Source organism: Physeter macrocephalus, chromosome 5 (genome assembly GCF_002837175.3).
Source record: "Physeter macrocephalus isolate SW-GA chromosome 5, ASM283717v5, whole genome shotgun sequence".
NCBI classification, from domain to species: Eukaryota; Metazoa; Chordata; class Mammalia; order Artiodactyla; family Physeteridae; genus Physeter; species Physeter macrocephalus.
In genome coordinates, this window is record NC_041218.1 from 106,434,822 (window position 1) to 106,457,257 (window position 22,436).

General features: G+C 50.2%; 1 protein-coding gene across 1 annotated transcript in view; it reads right to left on the reverse strand.

Moving 5' to 3' along the window:
- Positions 1 to 1,302: 1,302 nt before the first annotated feature.
- The window catches only part of IKZF1 (IKAROS family zinc finger 1), a 93,728-nt gene continuing 72,594 nt past the window's right edge, over positions 1,303 to 22,436 (reverse strand). The window contains exons 6-9 of the mRNA XM_024115116.3: positions 16,540 to 16,707; positions 12,200 to 12,325; positions 9,292 to 9,426; positions 1,303 to 2,035 (exon numbers count right to left, since the gene is read on the reverse strand). Coding sequence (XP_023970884.1) covers positions 1,326 to 2,035; positions 9,292 to 9,426; positions 12,200 to 12,325; positions 16,540 to 16,707 — 1,139 coding nt within the window. The 3' untranslated portion in view covers positions 1,303 to 1,325. The remainder of the gene's footprint in view (positions 2,036 to 9,291; positions 9,427 to 12,199; positions 12,326 to 16,539; positions 16,708 to 22,436) is intronic.

Here is a 22,436-nt window from a genome sequence, read left to right on the forward strand (position 1 = left end):
CTCTGGGGCCACCTGCCTCTGTCCTGTTGGACCTCGAGTTCTGGTCACGAGATGGTCCCGAGTCAGACGGGTGCGTCCTGCCTCCGTGGATGCAGGGTGCAGCTCTGTCCTTACAGGAGAGAGTTTCAGATGGTTGGAAAGTTTAGTTTCAAACAAATAGGTGCTGTGTGTAAGCAGCATGTCCCGGACTTCACCTGTCAAACTTCCTTGACCTAAAGATGAAGGGTCATTCTGAATCCTTCTTTTATGGATCTTAAAATGAGAATAATATACACAGCGAGCAGGGTAAGACATGTACTGACGGTAAGAAATCCAGGCCTGGGGCTGCAAACAAAACATTAAATGAGGTCTAGGACGGGCCTCCTGCAGGGAAAACAGCCTTCTGGTCATAGGTAGAACCCAGCGGGGAAGGAGTACAGAGCCAAAGAAATGAGTGTGGAATTTAGAATACAATTTTGGTTTCTGGGGGATTTTATTATCTGAACGTTTCAAAAGGAATTAAGGTTCAAATTTCGGGACTGGTGTCAAAAATGTAGTGATAGGTTTTGGGGGGGCCTTAAAAGTACCGGTATGAGGGGGCAGAGGACAGTAGTCCCAGGTGCCCCAGGGGGACAGGAGTTCATGCCACGTGACAACAGGCCTCAGACGGCTGAGCTGGGGCTGAGCAACCTCACGGTCTGGTCTGGAAGTCGAGAATGAGTCCAAAGGCTCTGCAGTCCCTCCCTCCTGCTGCCCAATGGTCCCTTGTCCCCAGCAATGTGCAGAATTTGACTTAGAATCATATCTTTGTCTAGAGCCTGTGGCCTGTCCTCCCTGGATGCACGCGGCTTCCGGCCCTGCTGTAGGGCCCCTCGCCCCCAGGGTCAGCTCACGACCACAGCTCAGGGGCTGCGCACACGGCTCCTGGGACCTCGGAAACCCCATCTGGGGCGTGAATCCCGTGCTTAGCACGGAACCGGCTCATTCCTTCCCGGGCTTCCGCCTGTTTTTATAAAATTCTCTCCGAAAATGACCCATCATTTGGAGGACAGCAATTTCTAGGAAGCAACAGGGGAGGGGATTTCAGCCAGCGGCGTACAGAATCGTCTAGTAAGAGAGCCTTTCGGGGGCTCCGAATGCAACCCTGCATCTAACAAGAAAAACTTCTTGTTTTCAAAAGCAAACCAACTCAGAACAAAACGAAACACGACCTGGAGGTCCAAGCACAGCGGTCGGTCCATGCCGGCTGCCCGCGCAGGGGCTGGCGCGGGTCCTGGATGCTCTTCCTGGGGGCGGGGCGCGGTCCGCGGGCGGGGGCGGGGTTTGGGGTGGGGGTGGGGGGTGCTTTAGCTCATGTGGAAGCGGTGCTCCCCCCGGGTGATGTGGGACGAGAACTCGTAGCGGTCCTGGCTGTGGTAGCCGCACATGTTACACTCGAAGGGATCTCGGAAGCCGTGGCAGCCCATGTGGATGGTGTACATGACGTGGTCCAGGAAGAGCACGCGACAGTGTTCGCACCTGTACACCTTGAGGGGCTCCCCGCTCGTGCCGATCACGCGCAGCGCGTCCGCCGGGCCCTCGGAGGCCGCGCGCAGCACGTCGTAGGCCGCGCGCTCCTCCTTGATGGACAGGCCGTTGCGCGCGTGCGGGTTGAAGTGGTTGGTCAGGTAGATGAGGCCGCCCCGCTGTTCCTCCGTGTTGCTTTCGGTGTCCGTGGAGTCTTGGCAGCTGTTGCTCGGCGACGCCTCGCGCTCGGAGGACGCGGACTTGGCCTTGGAGGGCAGCAGCAGGTTCTCCACGGCGCCGTCCTGGGCCGAGGGGTGGGAGCGCGCGGGGCCCTCGGCGTGGGGCTGGTGCAGGTGGTACATGGGGCTGAGCACCGCGACCACGTCGGAGCTGCCCGGGGGCGTCTGCACCAGGGGGCGCAGGGACTCGGCCCCCAGGTAGCTGATGGCGTTGTTGATGGCCTGGTCCATCACGTGCGTCTGCATCATCTCGTTCTCCTTCTCGTAGCTGGCGCTGCCGTCGTAGGGCAGGTCCGACAGGCACTTGTCCCCTGTGGGAAGCGGGGGACAGTCAGAGAGGCCCGGCTACCTCTGCGCCCGGCGGCAAGAGCCGACATCTACACCTGCGGGGACACCGACCTCGGGAGCGCCTCCAACACGGGGGAGAGCTGACACATCTCGGCCGGCCGGGCACCGGGCACGGGGCTCTGCCCGGGGTCGGGGTTTAAACCAATCTGTCTGTCTGGACAGATCGATAAATGAATAGGGGAGCCAAGGATGGTGTGCCACTTTAAACAGCTTATATTCAAACGGACGCAACCAACACTTGTGTCTTTTACTCCGGATGTTATAAACATTTTTATATTTAACATTAATATTTAAATGATGTCTTTTCAATATACTGTTCTAAGAAATTTACAACGGCTGCTTCATTTATCAAATTTATTTAATTAAAACATAATGATATGATTACAACAATGTGCAAGGTACTTATTTAAAATAATATTATCTCGTACGTTTTAAATTCCTATCTTTAATACTCTAGAGTAAGGCTTAATCAAAAATACGAAAACTGTCTGTTCTTCATAGTGAAACGGTATCAGTCTCGTCAGTAGCACAAAGCTGGCTCTGACTTGCGGGACAGCGAAAAGCGTCATCAGACGTGCCGGCCTCCACATCTTGCCTGGCCTCCGATTCCACTCGCCTCCCAGCTCGCAGCAGCACCGAGCCTGTGCTGCAGCGTCACGTGGTGGAGAGGCGGGAGCAAAGCAAGGAGGCTCCAGGGGCGACATTTACTTGTCCTTTCAAGCAATGACTGAGCATGAACGATGCCCGAGAATTGTTGACAAGGACTTGTCAGCAAGCTTAGCCTCGAGACACTTACGATCTAATATCACCGCTTGTAGAAGGCGGCGAGCCTTCTACAAATTTGAGAAAAGATTTGACTTCTTGGAATTAACTTTCGAGTCTAAATGTTCACAGTGAAATACAATGAATATACTTGAAGATACACCTTCTCGATATACTGGTTCTAAGCTCAGTAGGAAACCATGGCTTCATTAGCAAATGCGTTAATGAACTGTCTGCCCTCGTTGTCAGGGCTATTGATCCGCTTGACTTTCAGCGGTGGTTAGTTAATAAGTCCCAGGACGAGAGGCCATCCACAGGCAGGGCTGAATTGTTTACGTTTTGTCCCTCACTCTGTTTCTTTCCTTCTCGCACCACATCTCCACCAAGCGTCCCCCCTGGAGCAGACAGGAGGGACGGAATGGCGAACAAGTCCCATCCTCAGCAGCCCACGGGGGAGACAGACATTAACACGTGATAACATGCAGCGCGTCCCTGTCCGAGAAGTTGCACGAAAGGAAAGGAAGGTTTGCTACGGGGACCTACTGATGCTTTCTAGTATGATGAGGCATATTCCTGACAGTTAGCAAGGGTCACAGATTTTTTTTAAGGCTTGTTCCTAAGTCTAGGAAGTATGGAGCAGCTTATCCTTCTGTTGCTAAGAGCCAGCTGCAGCCCGTGACGCGTGTCCCGCACGGGGAACAGCAAGAGGATACCGAGAGGAGAGGGAGACTGGAGCCTTGAAGGGATGGGTGAAGGTGGCCAGAGCCCTGGGCGGATCAGTAGGCTGGGTGAACCCCGCAGAGACTGTGTCTGAAGGAAGACGGAAAGGTCTGAAGGAAGGAAGCACCCTTCTCGGTCACTGGCGGGAGGCAAAGGTGAGGAATGCCTTCCGGCTGCCCAAGGGTCCAGGTTACGGCTGACGGGGGCTGGTGAGGCTGGTGACAGCAAGGAACCCCACACATCCCACACTGGCAGCTGACATCACGGTCTGCGGCTGGTTCTTAGCAACGAAAGGATCAACTGCTCCACGGTTCGGAGACTTATTAATAATCCTCAAAAATGTCTGTAACCTTCGATAACTGCCCCATCGTACTAGAAAGCATCATTAGGTCCCACTTCTTGCTTTGCTAGGGACGTGTGTCATCCAGCGGCCACTGGCTCTCATTCGTTCAAATCTGCTGGTGGTCACAGGAGGGACACACGCCCTGACAACAGTACAGTGTGACCCTTGGAGGACACAAAGAAACTTGTCAGCGGACTGCCACGCCCTCTGCAGAACTGGAACAGAATGGAATGTCTACGAAAGTTGGGTGGCAGGGATCCAGAAGTGGTGTTTCTCCCCATTTAAGGTTAGAAGTAATTGAGTAGCATTACAGAAACCACGTGATTTTTTTTTTTCCTGTTTTTTGTGTCGAGGTGCCAAGTGTCTGGTTACATTAACCTCGGCGGAGAAGGAGTCCCTTCTGGCTGGTATCTCAGTCTATCCCTCCGCCAAACCCCAGCAGGGAGAGGAGGGGAGTGGACTTCACGGACAATTCTCATACATACAAAAGCGCTTACAGCTCCACCAAAAGTGGTGCTTGCCCATCTAATCATCCTGTTTCTCCCAGAGTCATGGTTCCGTGGTTTCCTAAGCAACCATTGAAATCTGTTGTCTTTACAACTGGGAATCAACAACAAAAGGATGTAGGAAATAAAAAACAACAACATAGACTTCAGACTCACGTGGCATATTGAAACCACCCACAGAATTTCTCTTCCCTAATATTCCACAAAGTGAGAAAATCCCACAACATTCACCTTGGCAATACGCTAAAGAAAGGTACATAGTCTAATGAAATACATGTTTCTAAAAAACCAAGGGCCAAGGAAAGAAAATTCTGGCATGAGATACATGGCAAAGCTTGGCTGTTGATCTCACTTACAAAAACCTTAAGCATGAACCAACAGGTCTTCAGCATTTTCCCTAATATCCTCATATCCACAGAGAATTCAAATAGTTGTCTTTTTCCACTTCTGATCAAAAAGCAGTTAAAACCTCTGCTAACGAGACCAGGTGACCCTGGCCAAGTGAGCAGGGAGGCTGGTTCTCTGGATGGGAGACAGGAGTTAAGTCCTCAATGCCGTACACTGGGAGGAAACAGCCCAAAGGGCCAGAGTAGCCCCTGTGGGAAATACTCCCCAACCAGGTACAGTGCAGTGATAACTGGTGTAGGGCATTTAACCAGGTCTCAGAGCGAGGGAGAGAGGGCAGAGAGGAACTCTTTTAACAAAGACTGCACTTTGCCTCACCTGAACTCCCCCAACCCCATCCTTGGCATTCTTTCAGGATTGAGAAAAGTCAATAGCTCTCACAGGAAAAAAAAAAAAAAAAATCCCAGTTACAATAGGAAGAATGTAGACATGTCAATCAAGCTCTATCAGCCCAAGCTGAATAAGCAAGATGAAAAGAAAAGGTCATGGTTGCTGTGAAGATATTTTCTAGCAAGACAAGGGAAGAAAGGAAGTAAAACACAGACCACTAAGCCCATCCTAGGGAAAAGCTTAATTCAAGGAAGAGAAGCAATGTCTCATAATTGCTTTGTGACACGGATTCAATTAAAAAAGATACTGAAACATGGCAGGCTAAAACAACAGAATAAGATGAAAACAGAGATTTTAGATCTCAGGAAACAAAATGAGGTCCAAACAGTATTTTTACAGAATTAATACATGGATTAGAAACATCAAGTAATAGAACATAAACTCCTAACAATGGAATTACTGACATAGAGGAAAAACACAAGATAATAACGGTGAATAAATGTGAAAAGGCCAAAAAAATAAACTTACAGAAATGCTAACAGATATGGAAGACAAACTCTCCAACATAAGGACACCTGGTATCTCTGAATAGAGATCACAGCAGATGAAACAAAATATATATTTATAAAAAAGAGAATTTCCAAGAAATAAAAGAGAAAAGAAGGGAATCCCCAGATTAAAATGTCAGGAAATTTTTATTCAGAATGCAAAAACACCAAGACACATCCCAGTTAGGGTATTTAACTTTTAGGTTAAAGAAAAAACTCTTCAGGCATTCAGAGAGAAAATGGAAATCTTGCTTTCAGTCATGATGGCAAGATCTAAAAAGTTCTCAGGGGAAAAAAAAGAGTGACCAACATCACATACTCGTCAGCATGCTCTTCAGGTAGTAAGGCAGCAGGCAGACCTCCTCAAACACAAAGCAATTATGAAAACAGAACACCTACAGAAGCTTCTTGAAAAGAGTGGCATGTAAAGTCCAATCAATTAAGAGATCACTCTAAATAAACAGAAATAGTAGTAGAAGGGCTGGGTCTGAGCCTCTCTTGAGTGCAAACTCGGAGCTCTCTCAACCCCACTAATACCCTGCCAGCTTGTACGGTAACAGCTGCATTCCTACACACTCTTTCTGAATTTATATACAAGATAGACCACTTCTAGTAGAAGGTTAGAGGTCCATCTCCTTTTTAATTTTAGAGATGGAGAAACCACAAGTTAGGAGTGGTTGATGAAAACCCCATCAAGTTGACATGAGGGTAAGGTAGTCATCTGGGGGCAAGAAGAGGCATTATTTTAGAAATAAACTGCCGATCACCAAACTCTTGGGGAAACACCTAACAGAACACACAGCCAGTTCTGAGCCCTTTGGTCCAGTCTCCACTCTGCCATCCTTGCCCTACTGTCTACTGTCGTTCCCCCCCGGGCCCTGCCACTTCCCCTGTGCTGTCCACCTCTCCCCAGGGACTTCTTTTTACCTTAGCTTTGCTTGATCAGACAGAGGGGTTCTGGTTTTGCTTGCTGATTGACTGATTGTTTGATTGATTGATTGATTGATTGATTGATTTAAATGCAAAAGCATCTAAATCTCAATACAACACCTAAATTGTGGTCTCACCCGCGGTGGCTACTGCGGAGTTTCACAGATAGTTATCTGAAGTCTCCGTAAGCTGCAGGGGCCGAAAGGCCCATTTATAAAGCCCTTGGCATCCCTCACGTTCCTCACCTGAAGGAGGAAGTGGTACCCTGCTCCCCAGAGCCCGTGGCTGTCAACAATCCTCGGGCACACGTTCTGCTCCGTCTCTCCTGGTCACCGGCCCCCAAGCCCCCTCCACACAAGGCCTCCGGGGAGGAGCTGAGGGGGCCCAGGCTCCCCTCCACCCGGTGCTACCTGAAGTCCCACCCCCAGGAGTCGGTCCTCCGCGACACGTCACTCCCCCTCTGCTCAGGAAACATGAGGCCTCCCCCGCGCAACAGTCTAAAGGCTCAGGTTTGTGTGGGCGACTCCCCAGACCGTGTCTCCAGCCCGTGCTTTGCAAAAGTGTTTTTTAACTGAATCCTACCTCCGCCCCACCCCTCCCAACCCCCAGCCTATGACAAGCCTCTACTTAAAACCCGATCAAAATGGAGACTGTTTTAAGTGTCAGAGAGAGGATGGAGCCCAAGAACTTGGCCTCCTGTTGGTCCTGCCCTCCTCCTGCAGGACAGCAGCTGCCCCAGGCCTCACTGACCTCTAACCCGGTGCTGGACCCACGCCCTCTCCCAACACATGCTTCCCAGGCTCCCACGGGGCGTCACTCAGAAAGTCCTTGAAAACGAGCAGATCAGACCCAGACTCTACCTTTTCCCAGAACCTGTCAGTGGCACATGTGTCCCCATGACTCATGATTTCCATCCCCAGTCCCGGCACGGCCCCCATACCTCCCTCCTTCCGCCACAGCCCCACTGTCCTCGCATCTCCAGTCAATCTTTGGCACTCGAGCTCTCTATGTTCCAAGATGTGGCTCCAATCAAAAATACGCCAATGCTTTCTTCTGCCTACTGCATTGAGGCTGCATTTCTCACCTTGGCATTCCAAGGCCATTCACCTGTGGCCAGAGCTGACTCGGGCTTTACTGCTATGGCTTCCCTGAGGGTCTGTGAGTCACCCCGGGACGCGCCCTGCTTGTTGGACGTGTCCACACGTCCCCCTCCAGCCCCCAAACGGCATCACCATTTCTCTGTATTTGTATCCATCTGCCTAGAACCCTCCTCCATTCTTCCACTGTCAAAAACATGTTGAAATCCTCTTCCTCCCTCCCAGTGACAGGTCACTGTCAGCTTCACAAGCTTTTACTGATCCTCTTCCCTGGATGTGACCCTCCCCCCGGTCCTCCTCCCTGGACGTGACCCTCCCCCCATGATCCTCCTCCCTGGACGTGACCCTCCCCCCGTGATCCTCCTCCCTGGACGTGACGCTCTCCCCTGGTCCTCCTCCCTGGATGTGACCCTCCCCGTGGTCCTCCTCCCTGGATGTGACCCTACCCCCGTGATCCTCCTCCCTGGACATGACCTTCTCCACTGGTCCTCCTCCCTGGACGTGACCCTCCTCCCATGATCCCCCTCCCTGGAATGTAACTCTCTCCCCTGGTCCTCCTCCCTGGATGTGACCCTCCCCGTGGTCCTCCTCCCTGGATGTGACCCTACCCCCGTGATCCTCCTCCCTGGACATGACCTTCTCCACTGGTCCTCCTCCCTGGACGTGACCCTCCTCCCATGATCCCCCTCCCTGGAATGTAACTCTCTCCCCTGGTCCTCCTCCCTGGACATGACCCTCCCCCCGTGATCCTCCTCTCTGGACGTGACCCTCTCCTCTATGTTCCTCTTTCTACATCATCTCCATGATATTATCTCCACGTTGAGGGCTTCTAAACGTTCTCACTTCCTTGGTGTTAATCTATGCTCATAAAACCCTGTGAGATACGTAGAGAGTGGAACCAAGGCTGGAGAGCTTGACTAATTTTGCGAAGGTGACAGTGTGGCTGTGAACTCACACCCTCCGGCTGGGTCCCCAGCCCAGAGCCCTTCCTCCCTCCCGCCTGCCCAGGTGTCATCCTTCTTGAACTTCCAGTGTCTGGGCTGGATGGGATGATGGCTACACTGGACAGTAACCTCCTAGAGGAAGGGCTGCCCCACCCTGAAAGCACCTGGCACAGGTAGAGAGTCAGAGGTATCCCCTTGCTGGGCACCTCGTAGGCCAGTTGCCCTGCAATTCTGCCCTTTTAGCCTTCCAAGTAGCCCACGTAGGGAGCATTATGAGCCTCTTCTGAAAAATGAGCACCTGAGGCTCAGAGAGGCTGCTCTCCGGGCCACGTGCCCCCTGCCCTGTGCTCACTGACAGGCCACCCCCAATGGACACAGAGCATCCAAAGGCAGAGCTCACCGAGCGCCCCAGACGCTGCAGAACCACCTCTAAGGACAACTCCCGGGAGAAGGTCTGTTATTTTTAAGAAGCCTATTGGAAAACCATTCCGAGATATTTGAGAAATGTTAAGCTTGCCAATGTTTGCTGTTTAAAACCTGAGATATGTTTTCCTTTCTTCTACCCTCAACTAATCACCATCTAAAGCACCCGCGTGGTTGTTCTTTTAAGAGACAGGAAGCGTTTAACTCTTACCAACAAATTTCTGAGGCATAGAGCTCTTACGTTTGGCGACGTTACTTGCTAGTCTGTCCAGCACGAGCGAGCGCTCCGATCCCATCTTGCACAGGTCTTCTGCCATTTCACTGTGATTAGTTTCTTCTTTAATGACTAAAGTCAAAGACAGTTAGAAAGACCAGTTTAGAAACACTTAACGGTGAAAGGATTCAGTCTCATCGTCAGTGTTAAATATGACATGTGCCCAGCACCTACAAGAGCCAGGATCTTCACGGAGATTATTTCTAATCTTCGTAGCAACCCTGTCAGCCAGATGGAGGCTGACCAGAGCCACCTGCTAATGACACCTGCCTTATCTCCCAAGACCAGGGAATAAGCACCAGCACTGTCCCTAGAAGCTGGACCGTGATTAAGTAATTGTGTCCTTTTGACAAGTCCTCTTAACTTTTCAAATACACCCCAATCCACTAATTCAGTCAATCCTGACAGCAGCCTTCCTGAGAGTCAAAGAGCTCTCAGCTAGAAATGATCTAAGGCTCGACTCTGCCACAGGGAACAGAGGTGCAGGAGAAACCTGGCCACAAAGATGCTGCCAGTCCTGGCAACATGGGAATGAACTCAGAGCTCCTGGACCCTGAACACAGCAAACCGGAAAATCAAAAGACATGCACCGCAGGAAATCTAGAAATTGCGGAGGTGAATGTTGATCTAGGAAGTGTTTCTAGCCAACCTGTGCTCTTCTATGTCATCCCTTTCTTTCCATAATTGAAGACGCAGCTTTGTATCCTGCATAACCATCCGTGTTCTAGTTTTTAATGGTTGGATTTTTGGAAATATCACTCTTTCATCCCCCTGCAATTTCTCCTAAGCTATAAGAAGCTAAAAATGCAAACTGATTCTCTTCCAAGCGGCTAATCGATTCTTCCCACACCGATTCTGAAAAGTCCATTGAAATTCCACTGCTCTGTGCTTCTTCCTTTTTCAGATGGGACAGGCTGATTGATCACAGGGTCTCTGGAAGGTTTATCCATTTCTATTATTGATTTGTCTGTCTATTCTTCAAAGAGGTCCAGATGACAGCTACACTTGAATACAGCATTAGACATTACTCTTCTTTTTAAAAAATGCCATTTCCCTCATTTACTTTTCCAGATACACTTTATAACATTCCAATAAGACTGACAAACCAATTTCATGCTAAAACCATGCCGTGATCCCAGAGGACACACGTGCAGTGTCCAGGCCTCTCTCCCTGTGACTCCTCCATGTTTTCTGGCCCCAGTATTGTTTTCTAGCTTTCTTCATCGTGGACTGCACATGACCTGCTAAGATTATTTCTAAGCATTTTATGTCTTCATTGCTTCATGATGAACGCCACTTTGAAAATTGGTTATTATCGCTGGTAAATGTAATTTTTTAGCCTTGGAAATGTGGGTTTCTTATTAAATGGGCAAACGTAACAGCCCACACCCTGATCTATAGGAGGGGTACCCATAAAAATCCGTAGAATTCAGTTGCACTGGTAGTATTTTTGATCTATCAAGCTAATATGCTTCGCAGTGTATCCATCCTTCTCTGCAAAGCCGGGCCCGTGGCCTGTCCAGGGCGCCTGCCGCACCTCAAGCGGGGTTTCCTCTCTGCCAGGCCATGGGGCCTCCTGAGACCCTCAGAGACAGCACAGTGAGGGGCCACGAGCCCAGAGCTCCCAGACCACTGACTCTTCTGCCATTTGATTCATTTCTCTCTAAGCTTGTAACGCAATCTGTGCACCTAAGGCTCAAGGGAACCTCATGGTTTCCACAAAGACATTAGCAAATTATGACAGATGACCAAAAAGCCTTTTCCTAAATGAAATCATATTCAGAAAAATTAAATCTTTGCTACATCTCATAAGCTAGGCTTTGTCTGTACCTACCTAAGCCCAAAGAATGGCTCCAACCTAAGGAGATGGAGAGGGGTGAGCCTGCTTAAGGGCCCATCTGAGTGCTCATGGGGGCTGGTCCTGGGGGACCCGGGAGGGATGGGTGATGAGAAATGCACAGAGGGCACGGGTCAACCAGCCCAGCACAGCGAGACCCCCCACCCACTGCCGGCCCGAGACCCGGTGTAGCCTTGCAGGACTTCCACTGGCTTTTACGGATCCTCAACCAGCACTCACTCCACACGAGAAGCCGTCTCATCTGAGTACAGGACAGAAAGCCATCATGAAGAATCCCAAACCATCTGATCACCAAAGGGAATCAATCTGCATCTTAGGACTAAATGGATCCACACTCTCTCTGCTTACATCTTTCACTTTACGTTATCTCAGATCAGAGCCGAATGTTATCTCGAGATGCAATACACAGTGAAGCACCAGAGCACATGAGGAAAAAAAGCAAGCTTCCCTTGAAACCTGTGACAGCTGCAAGACTACAGACAGTCAGGGTCTTCCAACCATCCCATGTTCCAGGCAGGTGCCGACACTGATGAATGAAAACATGGCCTGAAAGCTCTTATTTGATCCACGTCATGAAAAAATCATTTTTAAAACCAGATTTCACATCTTATTTTGATAACTAAGCACAAAGAAGCGATCGATACTCCACATTAAAGAAAACACCAAAACACCAAAAACCGGAAAGAAAAGAAAAAAACCCCAGACTTTCAAGGGTCACTACAATCTTCGAAGCTTCCCCAGATTTCAAGAGGAAGGGGTTTCAAGGTCACGTGCTCCCTGGTAAGAGGAGGTCTTGGAAAGCTGGGAAGCACAGGGCACTCCTAGTGAGAGTTCAGCGGCCAAAAACGTCCCTCCGTCCCAGCTGTGGTGGCTCCCGGGCCTGTGCTCTGGTCCAGCTGCATCCCAGCGGGCGGGGGGGCCCTCCTTCCCCCCAGCTGGGGAGGGAGGGGGAGCCAAGGCCAGGCAGCCTGTGCCCTCGGCGCTTACCTGGGTACAGTGTGCCTGGAAGGCCCATGCTTTGCAAGTAGTTGTGGCAGCGCTCTTTGTGTTCCTCTAAAGAGCTTCGCTGTTTATAGCTTCGGCCACAATATCCACATTTGTGAGGCTTACCAACTGCAGGAGACACAATGGAGTTCAAGACCCCGATTAAATAGCGGCCGTACGTGTCATGGGAAGGCATGCAATACACTTTTTACCAAAAAGGCAAAAAAAACCCTCTGCTCTTGAGAGCTAAAAGCATTATGGGCTCCGCCGAGTTGACTGAATTTAAAGATGTGAATGCCCAGGGGTTTCCTGATTGTACCAAGAACTCCTGTTACCTTTTTTTCACTTTAACTTGTTCACTGCCTGACAAATTCTCTTCTACTTCAATCACAAAGTCTGAACTTTAACCGGGGGAAACAAACCACTGCAGTGTTATAACAGGGATGCCCGACAACAGGGCAGAGATGGGAGGAAGGCCCGAGCTGGCTGGATAATATACAGACTCAGCTCCAAAGGTGGCCTCTTGTCCATGGCCACACCGTGGGCCAGGTCTGGAGTGACGGTGGCGCCAGGTCTAATGCAGCCAAAGTGAATTCAACTCCTAAACTAGTGCTAAACAAATACCTTGAGGTCTCTAAGACACCGCAGTGGATAAATAGACTCTAACGAAATGAGCATTTTGTTTCCAAAATGTATTTTCTTGTTCTAACCTGGAGAAGCTCTGTTTTCTACCCAGAGACCTTTAGGGATGGCATGGCTTCTAGATCAGCCCTGTCCAACAGAATTTACTCTGAAGAAGGAAATGTTCTCCACCGGTTCTGTCCAAAATGGCAGCCACCAGCCACGCGTGTCCACTGAGCATTAGAAGTATGGCTCGCGCCACTAGGAACAGAAGTTTGAATTTTGTTTAACTAATTAAAATTAAAATGTATATACCACATATGGCTCGTGGCTACTGTACTGAGCAGTGCACTTCTATACAGAGTTTAGTTCTTCCTGAATTTTACTGAGTGGTATTTTAGGAAAAGAAGACTAGCACAAGTTCATATCATGCCTAAGTTTAAAGATTTTAATAGCATTTTAGGAGATAAAATGGATAAAGGAACTTCTGTTATTTATACAATACAAATTTCCATCCTAAAGCCAGAACCTTTTAGTTCCTTCTCATATTGTTAGATTTCACATATTTGAGAGTATTATGTCAAAATCAATGCCACCCAAATAGGAATGTTTGGCGAAACGGCTTAACCAGATCTTGTATTGGTTAAATCTCTTCCTTAGGTGAACAGAAACTATGGTTTAAGAAGACTAAAATGAAACCCAAAATTTGACTTCTGGAACATTTACTGGAGGGAAAAGGGATCTTTTTTTTTATCTGGAGAAAGTGTCGTATCCCTAACATCAAAGAAACAACGTTGACATACACAATGTTGCCTAAAACCGCACGTTTTATTGAGTATGGCCTTTAGAAACTAATAGAATATAGATAACCCACTCAATGTCTTTTCCTGGAAAAGCTACAGCTTTAGCAAATTTCCATACATATAGCCTGGTGTCTGAATACCCATTTCTGTCTGAGTATATGATTGATTTTCACTCTGGAACATAAGAAGTTCATGAAAGCAACTGAACGAAAATATATCTTGAAGCGTAGTCCACTATTCTGCAGGGAAGAAGGTCTCTAGCCAAGCTTGCAGTTTCCAAAGAAAGCAGAGAAGAAGGGAGGGGGACCCTTCCTCACCCTTCCAGACTACCCAAGCCCCTCTTATCAGTATGGGACAAATCTTATAGCTGGAATCTCAGGCCACCACTGGTTGCCAGGGAAAGCTACCAGGCTGATGGTGGTTTTTAGCGGAATGGGGGTGTGGCTGGCCATTTCACAACGGACTAGAACGTGTGACCACATTTGGATTTGCAGACAAAGGCTGAAGTCCTCATTTCATTCTAGTGAAATCATCTTGTGGAACCTAAGTCACTGTCTTTTTTTTTTTTTCTGCAGGAGTTGTGTGTCTGTGGCACTTTCGGATGGCAGAATCACCAGCAGCCCTGGATCAGCGATGGTTTTCTCACTACAGTTTTGTCTACTCTCTCATCAGTGGATCCCTAATAGAAATAAACTGTCCAAAGTCTACCACTGTCATATATAATCAGCCATGCTTGGAGCAGGAGACCATCATGCCTCAAATGAAATAAGCAGGCGTGGAGCCAGAATAAGCTAAAATACTGCACTAGCTGTTTCTAACTCCACCATAGAGCTGATACGCAGGGGAGATTTCTGTTGCCAATCAGAGTGACCCAGAGATGACAACAGTACGGTTGGCGTCAAGCTAAGGCTGAGTCTTTGTGTCTTCTACCAAAGGGGAGACTGTACATCCTACAACTCGAACGCAGTGTTACTGCTGTGATGATGTCAGCCTGACTCCACACGAAGGCTGCCTGTGAAGTTTCTCTGCCCTAGACCCCCGGGTAGGCTCTGCACACAGACGGTGTCACTGTCACACCTGAAGCCTACAGAGACCCTGCAAACCTCCACCTCTGGGCGGACGACACATGTGCTGCTCATTAGCCACAGGTGTGAGCATCTGCGGACGCTCGCTGTCACGGTGTCATCCTCCCACTTCGGGGCAGCCGCCTGTCTTCCTGTGCCCTGCGGCACAGTCCCCCCCAGCCCTCAGCAGGGCCCAAGCCCCACAGTCACCCCCGCTGACCTCTCCTTGCGGAGAAGCCACTCCTCGGCTTCGTGTGGCTGCTGCTTCCTCGCAGGACTCTGAGAAGCTTTCCCACGCGCCATCCCAGTTCTCTAGGAGCATTTGGGGGGCTCCTCCACGCCGAGGGTCAGGAAGGAGGTCGCAACGAGGGGAGATGGCCGGGCCGAGCATCTGAGACGCTGAGCTGCCGGGACCCGCCCCCCACTGTCCCTGGGGCCTTCCGCCGGCTCCCTGCAGGCGCCACCCACCAGAGGAGGACCACCTCCCCACAGCACCTGTAAATGCCCGGCACCTCCCTTTCCAGGACCACACGCTCACCGGGAACGTTTCCGAAGGGGAGCCTAGAAACTCGCCCTGTGGCTGGGCCCAAGCGCTGCCTCCTCCTGGACGGACCCCTCCCGCCCGAGACTGACGGTCCCCTCCCTGCGCGCCCGCGGTCCCCTCGGAGGTTCGCACCACGGTACCCGGCACGCGCTGGGGCTCCGCCATCTCCTCCTCGGGGTGTTCGGTAAATGTGTGACGAGGAGGCGGCCCCGACCCTGGCATCAACTACACCCATGCCCTCTGGGGGAGAGTGGCCTGAGCGCAAGCCAACCTTCCCCAAGCACACACATCCCCTCCTCTGGTGGAGGTGCCTCCCGTGCTGCTGTCCTGGGGGCGTCGGGGGGAGCTGGTCTACAGCCTCCTCCTCTCCCACCGCAGGTCTGGACAGTCTGGACGGTGAGCTCCCTGAGGGCAGGGGTGAGGGCCCATCACCTCCTGCTCTCGGGGCTGGGAAGGGCGTGATGTCAAATACCCCTGCGGGGCGGCGTGCTGGCACAGCACACAGGCCCCGCCCTTGTCTTCCTCTGACCTGGAAGATTACGGAGCCACTGGATCATGAAACACCAGGGAAGCGTCTCCGGGGGCAGAAGATCCGGTCTACTCAGAGGTGGATCCGTGCTCTCGGGCTGGAGCGCTTCGAATAGTGGGGGCCATTCTCGCTTACCATGACCTTGCTGAGCCCCGGACTACTCAGGATGCATTTACTAAAATCTCATAACAGCCCCCGACTGGCCTCTCCTACGGAGGCCTCGGCTGGCCTCTGGCGTGACCGTTGCACCTGGGCCCAGTCGGGAGCGCGCCCTCAGGGAACAGGCAACACCGATCAGGACAGAATCCCCTTATCCACCACCTCTGCAGGGAAAACTAGCCCCGTGATGACTCCCGGAACGCTCGGCATGGAACAGTAGCGAGGGTGGCTTAACAGTCAACATTGCGAGACGCATTGGGAAGCTTTGGGGCGTTAGCAGCGCACCCCAGACAAGCACGAGCTGGCAAAATCCTTTAAAAGGGAAACCCACTTACCTGGCACAAGGGGACGAGGAGGCCCCCTCTGAAAAACTCTACCTAAGATGAGACGTGTGCGTGCCTGTGCGTGCCTGTGCGTGCGCGCGCACGCGCGCGTGCGTTCGGTTTCCCCACCCATTTCCTCCGGTCGGTTGGGAAACCAGAGCTCGTGGCGGGTGGGGCCCTGCTGTCTCCGTCGGGTGCAGCCGCTGCCCGAGGGAGCGGCGTCCCGGGGGGAGCAGGGCATCCCTGGGAGGATGCCAGGCAGTCCCCAAGCCAAGCCCCGCCTGCGCCCAGAGGACCTACCAGAGTGCGTCCTCAGGTGGCCGGTGAGGGCGTCCCGCCGGCGACATGCGTAGTTGCAGAGGTGGCACTTGAAGGGCTTCTCGCCCGAGTGAAGCTTGATGTGGCGGAGCAGGTTGCCCTTCTGCGTGAAGGAGGCCCCGCACTGGTTGCACTGGAAAGGCCGCTCTCCTGCGGGGACGAGAAGGGAGCCGGTGAGAGCGGGACTCGGCGCTGGCACGAGGGGAGGACGTGGCGAGAAAGTTGTTTCCCGCGGGCCCGGTGACTTCCACCGGCTGCAGGTTTGATGGAACACGAGGCTTTCAGACTAAACCTGCCAGTTCCTTAACGCTTCACTGGTTGGGTCAATTTGATCTGAAAATCTAATTTTTTTCCCCTAAATCAGAATGGCACATCACAATGCAAATTCAAACTCATTTAAATAAAGTGACTGCAACATTTTGTGATGAAGAGCCACTCTTCCTGATCAGCAGTTTTGGAATAAACCAATATCCAATTTTGCGTGTTGTGGCATTTGGTGGGGCTTTTAATGTGGCTTTTTTCAAAGGGTCTTTAAAATATGCCACTGAAGCAGCAAAATAAAAAGGAAACTCATTAAAAATGCATTTCAGGATCACAAGTTCATTTCAGCGTTACATTCTTATATTTAAATGAAAGGCACTTCATTATAACAGTTATAATAACTTCTTTTCATTTACATTTTCCCTGTATTTTCCCTTTCAATTTCTTCTCCATTACCTGTCTGTCCCTATGCAGGCACATCAGGAGAGAGACAGACAGAGTGTGAGGGTGGGAGAGACAGAGAAAGAGAAAGATTGAATAAAATGAGAAGTTGAGAAACTGGAGGGAAGGTCTGCACCGTCCAAAGAAAAGTCCCGAATCTCCCCCTGGTGCTGCCTCAAGATCTGACCCGCACTGAGGTTTCTGGCTTTTTGTTTTCCTCACAATCCTACAGCCTTGAAGCTAGTATTGCTCTATCCATATTCATAGAAGACAGTTGTATTTTCAGTACAAATATTCTGAGAGGTGCAATTTAGTTGTCATTAGGAATTCTTTCAGGGGTGGCATTGCTGGAGTGGTGACAAAAACAAAAACAACAACAAAACGCTGGACCCTCGGCTGCGTGTCAGCTCATGTCCCCAGACTCTGAATCCAACAAAGGAATAAACGGGCATCTGTGCTCAAGAAATATGCTATTGAGGAGTCATAGGTCTCAGAATCTAAAATCGGTGAACATTTTTATCGAACTCTCAATTAAAAGAGGGATACATTTGTCATGTTTAAGTAAGCATTAAAGCTCTTTTAAAAACAAATGCTTTTTTTTTCCTTTTTTCCTTTTTTAAGAAGAAGAGCCCTGTGTGGCCACAATATCTGGTGTTGAGATACCATGAAAATGCACTTCCTATTAACAATTTTTTCTTCAGAAAGAAGAATGTGTTAAAATGTACAGTCAGTTTTCCCAGTTGGCTTACACGATTTTGGTGAACAAGACAGCACTTAGCAAAAGCCATTAGGTAGAAGCATATCTGGTACTCTTAAAATCTACACCAGATTAAATTTAAAAGTCTATATTGGCCTCTGAATTTCGTGATTACCATCATTCTTAATGTTAAGTGGGCAGGACAGATGTGCTACTGGAAAAATGGAAACTAATTTACAGTGATAGTCAATCACATACCATTTGGAATCTCGACACTAAGCAGAATATATTCAGAATTTTCCCCAAATCTAGATCTAGATTGGACTTGGCCGAGCAGAGGAAGTTCGGCAGGTGGGAAGGTGATTATAAAAGTAACTAACTACCTAAAATCTCAGTTAGGAGGCCACACTGGATGAGATTAAAATAGCTGATAGGCAGCCCCAAGGAGCGACCAATAGAGATGGTTAATTACCTACTAGAAACACTTCTGAGCCTTCACTCACACACACACACACACACACACACACACACACGTGTGTGTGGCTGCCGTGCTTAACTCTAAGCAGACAAAAGAAGGAAGAAGAGCCCAGGGCGACCTCGCAGGGGAAAAGCCTCCACCCACTCGCTCTGGCAGGGGGACCCTCAGGCTGGCTGTCCTGGAAAGCTGGGAGGTCTCATGCCACGAAAATGCTTGTGACAAGGATGTGGGCCACTCTCGGTGACCAGCGTGCCTCAGTGTGACCCCACACATGGTGAAGCGTCCCCTCCGTGCTGACGAGGTGCTTGCTGGGCGCCCCCTGAGGTCGGACGGGCTGGAGGGAACACGGGCTTGGACCCTGCCGTCCAGCCAGCGCCTGTGCAGGACAGCCAGTCAGCAGAGCGAGAAAGGACACATCCTTACAGACATGCGTCCCTTCTGCAGAACAGGGCGGGCAGGAAAGACAGGGGCCGTGGCTTTGAGAGTGCAATCTGTCTTCCAATTTGAGTCATCGGCTCTCGTGTATCCTGCTAGGCCTGGTGTCTTAATCCCGCTGGCAAGCTTTCCTGGAAATCTATTTGTTTCTGATCGCTGTGCTGGCATGAACATGTATCACAGGGCCTGAGGACTGGAAGACAGCGTTCCCTGAAGTGACAACATGGAGTTCAACTCAAGGTAGTTTCCCTTTGGAGGTGTTAGCAGGAAAGGGATCAGGGCCCCGGAGCCAGACGACAGAACACAGCCCACGATATCTGTGTACTTCTACTGGTGATCGCCTGCCCCCCGCACGTATACGGCTGATGGTAGCCAAGTTAGACCACGTTCCTCCAAGGCTGACATTCCCTTTTATTTAATTGGGATGAGGGCTTTCATATCATTAATTCAAAATTTAGTTTTTAATCCCAGTAACTCTATAATCTGTCATTTCAGAGACTCCCTGTAAGAAATGTCTGAGCTCGTTTTCATAACTTAACTGGGCAAAAAAGAAAGTCTCCACGGATGCCCACATCATGAAATTTCTGACCCTATATCAGAAGAAAGTGAATTAAAAAATACACTGAGGGCTTCCCTGGTGGCGCAGCGGTTGAGAATCCGCCTGCCGAGGCAGGGGACGCGGGTTCGCGCCCCGGTCCGGGAAGGTCCCACGTGCCGCGGAGCGGCTGGGCCCGTGAGCCACAACTACTGAGCCTGCGCGTCCGGAGCCTGTGCTCCGCGACAAGAGAGGCCGCGGTAGTGAGAGGCCCGCGCACCGCGATGAAGAGTGGCCCCCTCTTGCCGCAACTAGAGAAAGCCCTCGCACAGAAACGGAGACCCAACACAGCCAAAATAAATAAATAAATTAATAAATTAAACAAAATACATTTGCTTTTTAAAAAGGAAAAAAAAATACACTGAATTACAAGGTTTCGCCTGGGCTTAGCTGTGCCTTGGAGCAGCACCCAGTGCGAAGCCGGGTTTATAAAGCACGGTGACTCTGCCTTTTCGCCTCACAGACGGGAACAGAGTGGGCACAGGGCCGGACAGAATCACCATAATTCAGACACTTTTCTAGAAGTTTCCTGTTAAAAATCCCATCATTTAGAATCAGATTACTGCACGTTCCTCTACCACTACCCTCCCGTGAGCCCTCAGAGGTTGGCAGGAAAGTGTTACTATGACGCTTGAGTTTAAAAAAATGAAACTGAGCAGCAAAACTGGGGAAGTGAAATGGTGTCATCAATGGACGACTCGTACAAGGGCAGCCCTGGCCCCTCTCGGAGGTGGCGATGTGGGAGCTTGCCCCGGACAGCTGCAGTCCTCCAGAAGGAAACCCCAGTGCGCCCATGCCACTCGGTGATGGCAGGTGCCAGTCCTGGCTTCTGGGGGGGGACATTAGGTGGAGCCCAGGCTCCCCGACAAAGGGCCCCCTGAAACGGCAGTGTTTCCGGTCCGCTCTCCGCTGCACGTCCCACCACCTACGGATGCTCTGGGTCCCTGCTCCAGCTCCCAGTGTCCTCTGGGTCTGGACCAGAGGCTGCATTTTCACAGGACACCCCAGTGATTTATGGGGACTTGACGTGTTACAGAATTCAGGACGGGGTCGGTGATTAACAAAGCATGTCTTTCTGATACATTCCACTCCGATTCCAGGAAAGTGGAAACCTTCTAGCATGTCTCTTTATTCAAACCTAGCTTGGCCAAACTATTTCTGTAACGACCTACGACTATATTTATGCAAAGTGGAAAAGCATTATGAAAGCAAATCAGGAGTTCCTTGTTTCGTTTTTTGTTTTTTTTAAAAATAAAAGTCAAGGCAGGAACCATAAAACTGAGGGTCTCTATGTCCCTCTTTCTGGGATGAACTTGTTCTGTAAGCGAAAGACTCCGCGTGTTGGCACCTATTTGGCCCGTAGGCACTATTTGTGGGCAGAAGTGGGCAGCAAAGAGCCGGTCTACTCTGCATGTCTATACTCGGCGGGTTGACTCATTAAATGCAATTATTCTTTTTATCAGGGCAGGCAGTCATTATATTTTGGCCATTTAGTATGCCAGCATTTCATTCAGTTATCAAATATTGATTGAAGAGAACTTTCACTGTGTAGTCAGGTTTTACATGAATTAGCAGGAAAGTGATTCATTTGCGAGGTCTATTCCTCCATCAGGAATGAAGTGATATGGGTCCCAGTGTATCCTGTGAAGGGTCTATCACCACGTAACCTACCTTCACGTTAATTTCCGCCTCACTACAAAGCGGGCAGCCTGACTACTCTCCTGCGAGCTTCCCTTGGGGCTGGATGTGGCGGGGACATTCCACTGGATAATTGGAGGATTAAGAGGCACGTTAGGAAAAGCAAAGTCTGCTAAATTGTAGAAGTGAAGTTTTTACCGAAAATGAATGCTGATTGAAAATAAACGTGTTTTACGGTTTTCCAGATGTATGACAAACAAATTATCTTGGGAACTGCCTGATTCAAATACAAAAATGACAACTCCACAACGGTCCGCATTTCCTGACAACCCAGCTGTTTTGCTCCGTGAATTTTCTGAGTTCCTGCTTCAGTTTTGATAATCAGATAAGCGTTTGGCCCCCGGGGAGAATCACATGAGGCTGTGATGTCCTTCCTCACTTCCCTGAGCTAGCTTACAAAAGCCACTCTGCCTCTTCAGTCTGCTTTTATCGGTTTGTTTTTCTCCTCTTGTGGAGAACGGGGGCAGACGCTGGCTTTATGATGACCTAAGATGCCACCCACCGGGGCGGCAACGGCTCACGCTGTGTTTTACGTCCAAACTTTCGGTGGCCACTGGCGTTGGCACATTTATCGTGTTGTCTCCACCTTTTGGGCAGAGGAGTAAAGTTTCTGTTCAATTCAAAAGACACCTTACGCATGCAGTTTAGGTAAGATGGGACCTGTTCACATTTTATTTTGAAGACTGACCATTTGTGGTGACAGTCCTAGTGGGGACACCCGTGACTGGCCACCTACCAGGACTGTGCCCCCCGGGGAGATGGGGACGGGAATAGGAGCAATAGGAGACCCTCTTCCTCCAGCCACCAACGTGAGAGCATGTCAGGAGCCTGGGTGCAGCCGTCAGACGCAAGATGGTCTGCATCCCTTCATTTCCGGACACAGAATGCTGTTTTCTCCTGCCAAAGCCTCCACTACCCCGTCCACGAGGACAGGGGTTTGGGTATTAAATTCTTTACCAATCTGAGATAGAAACTAGTGGCAACCAAACCATCTTGGTGGGAGTGTCGCCCGCTGGAGGATAAGCCATGTGAAAACCGAACTCTTTCTGAAAGGCTAAGTTTTGCTGCCATTCCATCATTCAATGCCTCTTTCTAAAAATCCCGCCTCATCACTTTGGAGACCCCCAACATGCGCGTTTGACTCACGGTTTCTCGGGAGAAACCTGGAGGAGTAGATTTCAGTGTATCAGTCTCCTCTTACCTTTGCTTTGTCTCGTTTTTTTAAAGGGTGAACCACCCGACAGCCCCGCCGCCAGCGTTTAGAGCGTATGCTC